At 43.9% G+C, this 7768-nt stretch overlaps 1 protein-coding gene across 1 annotated transcript; it reads right to left on the bottom strand.

The window, feature by feature from the left end:
* Positions 1 to 4756: 4756 nt before the first annotated feature.
* Positions 4757 to 6950, bottom strand: LOC136513862 (pseudo histidine-containing phosphotransfer protein 2). Its single transcript, XM_066507838.1, has 6 exons — positions 6832 to 6950; positions 5684 to 5814; positions 5468 to 5536; positions 5195 to 5266; positions 5034 to 5106; positions 4757 to 4938 (listed from the first exon to the last, which is right to left on the bottom strand). Exons 1-6 carry the CDS (start codon positions 6889 to 6891, stop codon positions 4888 to 4890), a joined length of 456 nt encoding a protein of 151 aa, XP_066363935.1. The 5' UTR covers positions 6892 to 6950; the 3' UTR covers positions 4757 to 4887.
* Positions 6951 to 7768: the final 818 nt, after the last annotated feature.

Here is a 7768-nt window from a genome sequence, read left to right as displayed (position 1 = left end):
TGTAAGCCGCCGGCCTGTGGGCCCTCCATGTCAGCCTCCCGTTGCTATGTTGGTTCTCCACCGCCTTAAGGATTACATCTCCACCGTTTATTCAAGTCGGTTTGATCTGAGGGCTTAGGATTGATGCTCTAGCCTATATATACTGGCCTACACCCCCCCTCTAAGGCATGCCAAGTTATATCCTGAGAGCTAAAAAGCCAGAAACCCTAATCCATATTTCCACCAGGATCAGAGCTAGCAATCAAGAAAAGATTAGTCCTCAATAGGATCTAGTCTTGTATTAGAGATAGAGAGATAGAGTGTGAGGGAAGAGTTTTGGAGGAGTCCCAACCTGTTGGTGCTCTCTCTATGGCTTGTACCATGGCGGAATCAAGTTCTTAAGCTTGCTTCTGAGATTTCTTTGGTAATCGACTTTTAATTCAAGTAAGCGTCTTGTTCATATTGTTCTTTAGGTTTGTGACTCTCTTTTGAGTACTTTAATCCTTGTAGCTCCTAGGTTAAAGTAGTATTCGTAGTGTAAGTGTGGTGCTTAGAATCGGTTACTCATGGATGTACCCTACTTTTTGGATTGGTGGTAGCTCGCGAGGGTGACTCTTATAGCCTCATTGAATTCTTTATAGTCCACCTCCCATTAGTAGGCCTAGTAGGACCTTGTTGCTATAGGAAACATACTCCGCTTGTGTTTTCTCTAGTAATAAGCCCAGAATTGAATAATAGAAGATAAATCTTATCGAAGTTAGAACCAGAAGAGCTTATCAATCTCCTATATGCTCCTATTATCTAGCCTTGATTGTGAAGTTGGGTTAAGTTAGATTTGGTTATTCTCACACACGTTTTCTCGAGTTCGATATAAAACTAGGTACTCCCGGTGAAGTGCTACATCAGTATAATATACGTGCGCTTGTGGATTATTCTGTGTGCATTAATTTATACCAACAAGCACCTCATGTTGTCGAAGAAGGTGACTGCCGCCATCAATGGACTGCCCCTCTTCCATGGGCGGGTGAGCAAGATACTTGATGGCAAGATGTAGGCTTGTGCCGCCGATGTCGGGAGGGTATGAAACCCTACTGCCAGGTGGTTGAGGTTCTAGACGCGTTCGCCGCTGATGAGTGCATCGATGAGGACTAGAAGTAGTGGCGAAGCAGCTGATTTGTAGAGGCACCTATTAAAGATGTAGTCGGTGTTGATCATCTTGGCTCAAGCCATCGTCTTGTTGATGATGTTGGTGGTAATGTCATGAAGTTTCACCTCTTGTAAAGTTGCCTAGCACAGCTCCGTGAAGACTGGTATGCTCATGTTGAAGTTGTCAAGGCAGGGAGATTCATGAGGTTGCGTTGCTCAACTAAGGTGGTAGTGTGCTGGCGCATGTGGTGGTGGAGAGGACCACGGTCGTTGCATGGTTGGTCCAAGTGTTGTCGTCGCTGGAGTTAGGGAAGGGAGTTGCGGCGTTGCTGCCACCCATGCAGCCAGCTTGGTTGTCGCTGCCAGTGCGGCAGATGCCGGGTTCACTATCCATGTGGCTGTCGCCGGTGTTACCGCCCATGCGTCCAGCTCTGTTGTTGTCGCCCGAGTAGTCAGCGTGGGGCCCAACACCCATGGGGCTAGTGTCGGCGCTAGTGATGTAAGTGCCAATGTTGATGCTGGTGGTGCTGGTAAAGCAAGGTGATGCAGGGGCACTTGGCGGTACAGGGTGCTAGTGAAGGTGACCATCCTATTGTCCTGCTGGAATTGCATTTACAAATATGTGAAATCCTAGTGGGCATTGCCGACATCTATCATCCATGGAGCTCCCAAGATGACTTTGATGTCATCACCGATGGGGAGGAGGAAGGCATCGATCTGGAATGTCTCATAGTTGATGCGTAGCGGGACGATGAAGCAGGCTCCCCAGTTGGCAAGTTTCGTGTCACTCCCAATGAGCATGGTGGTGTTGATGCGACACTCGGTGAGGCCATTGATGTGGGTGATGTTGGAGTCAATGTCGTTGTGGGTGGCATCGGTGTCGATGAGGATCCAAACTCCTTGGTCAAGGATGGCTCCCGCCAAGAGCATGGTATGTCCTCCTCGCACCTCTGAGTTCGAGGTGCCTGTGAGCATCAATAGGCAAGGCTAAATGTCGGTGTAGTTATCGTCATCGTTGTCACTATTGATGATGATCGGCGATGAGGACAATGGTGTTGTAGTAGTGGGTATTGGCGGTGCTCCTCTATGGCTCCATAGATGGGGAAGTTGTGGTGAACAGCTTGCTTGCCATGACATGCACAAGATCGAGAGGCATGGTGGTGGTCGGGGCCTCTTGCTCTTCCTCTTGAGGAATGCATGACCGACGTCCTCCATGATGCGCTTGGTCTCCTCCTCAAGCTCCTCGGCTATGGCCTCACGTGCCTTAGGACAACGTTGGCGTTCAATGTTGGCGAGGTGGAGGTCGAGCTTGATGAGCTTCATGTTGAGCTCATCGAAGCGGTTGCTCATGTTGATGGAGAAGATATCCATCATCTTCTTCATCCCAGTGATCACGATGGCGGTGGAGGTGGCCATAGGATAGATCTAGTCTCCGGATACCAGGTGTCACGCTCCTGCTCTAGGGTGGTCGGTTGGGGGAGGCATGGCTAGGTCTGGTGGGCAGCATGGGGGTGCGGCGGTGGCTGGCAGCGTGCGGTAGGGGAGGCAGCGGTGTGCGATGCAGGGCATAGGGTGAGGGGTAGCGACACTGAGAGAGGAGAGATTTGTTTAAAGAGCAAGACTATTTCCTTCTTGAGTTGGAATAGTTATAATGCCCCTATATTTACAGTCCCTAACGGACTTGCATACCAAGCAATCTAGCAAGGAGTCCTTATAGGTTTGGATTCTCCTTTCCTAAAATAAAGTCTCTCTTTTCCTAACAAAATCTATGTTCCTTTTTCTAAATAAAATCTCTATCTATTTTTCCTAAATCATCTAGAATCCGGGATGATGTGGAGGTAGGTCCGGTGATTGTGGGATCATTGAGCGACTTTGGTGCTTGTTGCTGGTTCCGATCAAGTGATTGTAAGGGGCTCTTGTGCTGGTCACCACGGGAGATTGTGAAGAGCAACTCTAGTGAAATCGTGGCTAGTTGGAGTGCCTTTCTAGTATGGTTCTTGCAGCGCCTGAGTGGTGGGCTTGGCATGTGATGCCAATTAGCATGCGAACCACCTAACTTGGACTCGCCACAATGAGGATGTAGGTCGCCGGCAAGCTACCGAATTGTTGGGGATATATCTTTGTGTTCGTCACTCTTGCTCCGCGTGGTTTGCTCACTATTACCTTGCAGTTTTATTCATATCCTTGTCTCGTGTGGTAGTTGCTTTTGTAGCTTAGTGGTATTTAGAGCTAGTAGAAGTTACAACTAGTTGTAGCTTCTTGTTATTAGCTCTGGCTTGTTGTAGCTAGTAGTAGAAGTTAGTAGCTAGCTTGTTTGAGTGAAATCAATCTAGAGACCAAGAAACTAGAATTGTGTAGGAGGCTTGCTTATGGTGAAATAGAGCTAGAGCAAGTAGGTGCATTAGCGCCATCTTTTATACTAATCAACCTTTGCCCTAGCGGTTTGTGAGTTTGTAGGATAATTTTTATAGGCTATTCAGCCTACCTCTAGCCATCTAAATCCTATCAATACCGCATCCCGGCCTTCGATGGTGCTGCGTGTGCTCTGAGGACGGACGACGCCCACCCGTTGTCCCAAACACGGCTAACGAAGCCCCGCCACTGCCTTCCACGCGGTCGCACGGAGCTCCGGCGAACCGCTCGGGAGGCGGCAAGGCAGGGGAGGGGAGGGATGTGGGCTGTGGTGGTAGGGTTCTGGCTTTCGCCCGAGTCACCCTGAGGAGGAGCGACGCGGGGGCGAGGAATGAATAGTGTAGTTCTACAATATTTCTACAGTAACACATGAGAGAGACTAAAGCCAGCGGCAGCAGCTGCTATGGAAAAACGCCAGCCGAACAGGCCCTTAGTGTATATCTATAACTCTTATAATCCTAAACCTCACTAGCTATTTATCTCAACATGCAAACTGTCCCACCTCAGCAAAGCACAACTATATACAATTAAAATCCACTAGCGCATCCAATTGTAATATCCACATCAATAAGACACAAGAATTTTATTGTCCACGTCAGCATGCCATAGAATGTAGTAATCTGTAATTCCCGTAACAACGCGCGGGGTATGCTTCTAGTTCTTAAAATATAAAAGGGCTACATGTGAATGTAACAATCGTGTTCACCTCTTGGTGTACATTTCTCATGACATTACTGTAAACTTGTAATCCAGTGAGATGCGAATCTTCCTTTGCACAGCACCGTGTAACAACACCTCTGCAATGAACTGAACTAGATAGATTTGACCATGTGCCAAATCATTTCGTGAGCTAAGGATAAAAAAATAAATGCAACAAAATAACTCGATATATGAATGGAAAAATTGGACAGTACCGTGACCAAGTAAAAGTTTTCCATGCTCTTTTTCCAAATAATTAATTTTGAAACTAAAGTGAGTCATGCTACTTAGCTGATTTGAAGGAAATTGTTATCAGCAGCAAGAATTCACGAAACAGAACAGAATCATGAGACATTATGTATGTCTTACGACAAAACCCGACCAAATATATTGATACCATTACATTTCAGAGTAGAGAAGCAGCACTGTGACGCTCCGTATACTACCAAGGAGCGAGCAAAGTGTACGCAAGACACCAGACGGTACAGAGACCACACACAGACGGACACCGAGACACATCACCCATGAGCAGCAAAAGGGCACACCAGCAACTGAGCAAAACTTGAGGAGTATACAATACTCTTCCAAAGGAGCAGAGAGAGCCCACCCTCTTATTTCCCTTGGAACTGCCTCCCATGCTATCTATTCTTGTTACTTCCATGAATTCACCGCACGTTCTGGAGGACCGACTTGCCTCAGCAACTGTGTCATCAGCAGGCAGTAAATAGTGGGTAAGAACAGATGATCGATCGTTATCTATGTAGAAACAGGGCCTTTAATTTGGTGTTTGTGTTTACATGAAAATATGTCTCCAGCTTCTGCTTCAGAGTGGCATGCTCCCTCTTCATCTTCTGGAGTGACCGGCGGCATCTGAGTGAGCCATGGAATGAGATGCAGCTGCTCAAGCAAAGAATGAGATGCAGGTATAGAGGAAGAAGAGTCGTCAAGTGTACGGTACCCTTCCAGATTCCTGTCGTTGCAGTGGGCCTTAAACATGGAGCACTCATTCTTCATCCTCAGTGCACCAATGCTGCCAAAAATGAGGCTACCTTTAGTAAACTTGTAATTAAGTACTATCTGTCTTACTAATCAATTTTTGTATCAGTGAGCTGAGAACTCTAAAAGCCAGTCCAGAATAGGTAATCAGAAGATTCTGCATTGCCGAGTTATATATGCAAAGCAATTGCGTGCCCTATATATATGTTTCTGGGCATATTCATCCCCTCTGTACCTTGATCCACTGCCTTTGAACTGGTGCACCAGCGAATCCAACCGGTAGAAATCCTGTGGGTACTTCTCACTGCATCACAAGAAATTCAAAGTGAATACACTATTCTGTATGCTTTCTACTACTTGTTAATTGATATCATGTCTGAAGTCATGTGTATAATTTGTACTAGAAAACCAAAGTATTCTTTTAGAATGAGTTAAGACATATATTACTTACAGCGCTTGCTCTATGTTCGTCAGCAGTCTTGATGAATCCTTGAAGAACAAAGCCACAACTTCCTCAACAAAATTGGGGCTTGAATCATCCTGCAGCTCTTCCAGCTGATTAAATTGCTCATCCAGGTATCCCTGCAGGAAAGCAAGGGGTAGATATATTGAAAAGCAAAATACGGAAGAATGAACTCTGTGGCAAAAAGCAATTTCTCTCTTGAGAGCGACCTCTTTCAATTGTTTGAGACATCAGACATTATGAAGGATCCAATTATCTTCAAATAAATGACGGATATATATGATACATTTGGGCATGAAGACAGGCAAATTTTCGATGACAAGTGCGGTGGCATGTTGGAAATAAAAGAGAGACACATGCAATCAAAGTATACAATAAAAAGAGTATATATATGGTTTTCATGCTTTCTATTTGCTGCAAGTATTGTGTTACGTGGTCATGAAAACAGAAGATATATATAAACTTGAACGCAATGTGAGAATATTTTGGAATTTTCCAAAAAAAAATCATATCCCAATCAGTGGAATTGCAGTTACTTGCAATTACAAATCCTTGTTCTAAAATACACCACAAAAGATTGCTTTTTGGTCTGTCCACATAAAGATGAACCAAGTGAGTTCCAGCAAGTGGTTTTAGGTTTCAACCTAGCTAGGCATAAAGGACACTCTAGGATTTGTGTACCAGAAACTAATGAAAGATCAAAATGATCCTAACCTATGATTACTCTGTAAAGTTTGAAAACCCCACCTTTCTGTATATTCTCAAAGGAATATAAGCAGGAAATAAAGTGGCACGCTATTCTGTATGGTCGGCGACATCCTTCCCCACTATCATGATGCATGTATATATACATGATGTAGCAGAATATGTTGTGTAACTTTTAGATGGGAAGATAGGAGCTACTTGAGCATTGGCCTATATATACCAGATTAAAATCTGACACAATGAGCTATGCAGTTATTTACAAATTAAAGCCGATTTTAATGGGAATGAGTCAGTATATACTCTGCCTGACAGAATGAGCTATACTGATTACCCTGTCAAAACTAAGAGCTCCAGACAAGCAAACAAATATTAGTAGGTGGTGACGCAGTTAGTCATTACTCTCCCAGGTTTCCAGTGAACTGAGACAAAACCTGATCGAAGAGGCTTTTCTTCATGGAGATGATCTGGCGCCGCAAATTCGTATAGTCCATATTTGGCTAGCTCAGTCAGAGTGCAAGCAAGTGCAGACTTGAGACTCCAGAGGACTTAGATGAGCACACCGAGACATGAAATGAGCAAGGGTGTATATATAGAGGGAAACAGGACAGTTTTAAAACATGCAAAATCTTTATTCTACATCGATAATGTCCTCCTGTGAATAAAGCATAACAAAAAGACAGAGAACTTTTCTTTTTTTTCTTGAAACTGTTGGAAGCTAGCTAAGTACAAATGCGGCAAGTTGCACTATGAGTTCTTTACTTGATAAACCTAAAAGAAGATTTCTCTACAACATAAGGTTCGTGCGGCGACGGTGTAAACAGCAAGGAACTCTAAAATATCATGAAACTGCACAACAGAAATGCATAGAACGGTTGTTTACCCTAAAACTTGTTCCTTAAGAAGCTTGCATAAAAACAATTAATCTATTCAGATAGTTGATTATATAATTGATTTTTCAGAGACTAGATAATTAATTTGCAAATATACACAGTTGCACATTTATCTGTAACTTGCACATAGCGAGGGCTCTTTCTTTCTGTGGGTGACAGGGTGAGTGAAAGCTATTCCTCTATTCAGATAGTTGGGATTCAGCTAGTCTCACTATCAGATGATGAAGGCCATCAAAAATTATTAGTGGCTGATGAAGAGGACAGATTCACTAAATCTGGGAATTCTAACTTTTTTAAAAGATATCTTCTACTACAAATTAGTTTCTGGAAGAATTTTAATCTCTTTAAATGACATCAACCGCTGAAATTCCGTGTGAGTATTTAACATAAAGAAAATTTCCTTTTAACTTACAAAATTACATGCAACAGGAGTACTAACTATGGCCCAGAAAGATATTAGCAGTTATGTTCCATTCCT

This window comes from Miscanthus floridulus, chromosome 16, assembly GCF_019320115.1.
Source record: "Miscanthus floridulus cultivar M001 chromosome 16, ASM1932011v1, whole genome shotgun sequence".
Taxonomy (NCBI): Eukaryota; Viridiplantae; Streptophyta; class Magnoliopsida; order Poales; family Poaceae; genus Miscanthus; species Miscanthus floridulus.
Note: the sequence above shows the minus strand (reverse complement) of the source record. Positions and strands in the feature narration are given on the sequence as shown.

Coding starts and splice junctions, on each gene's coding strand:
- LOC136513862 (XM_066507838.1), bottom strand. CDS start 6,891: ATGGACTATACGAATTTGCGGCGCCAGATCATCTCCATGAAGAAAAGC. Junction 5,537..5,683: donor ACGAACATAGAGCAAGCGCT/GTAAGTAATATA, acceptor CTTGTGATGCAG/TGAGAAGTACCCACAGGATT. Junction 5,267..5,467: donor TTCAAAGGCAGTGGATCAAG/GTACAGAGGGGA, acceptor CATTTTTGGCAG/CATTGGTGCACTGAGGATGA.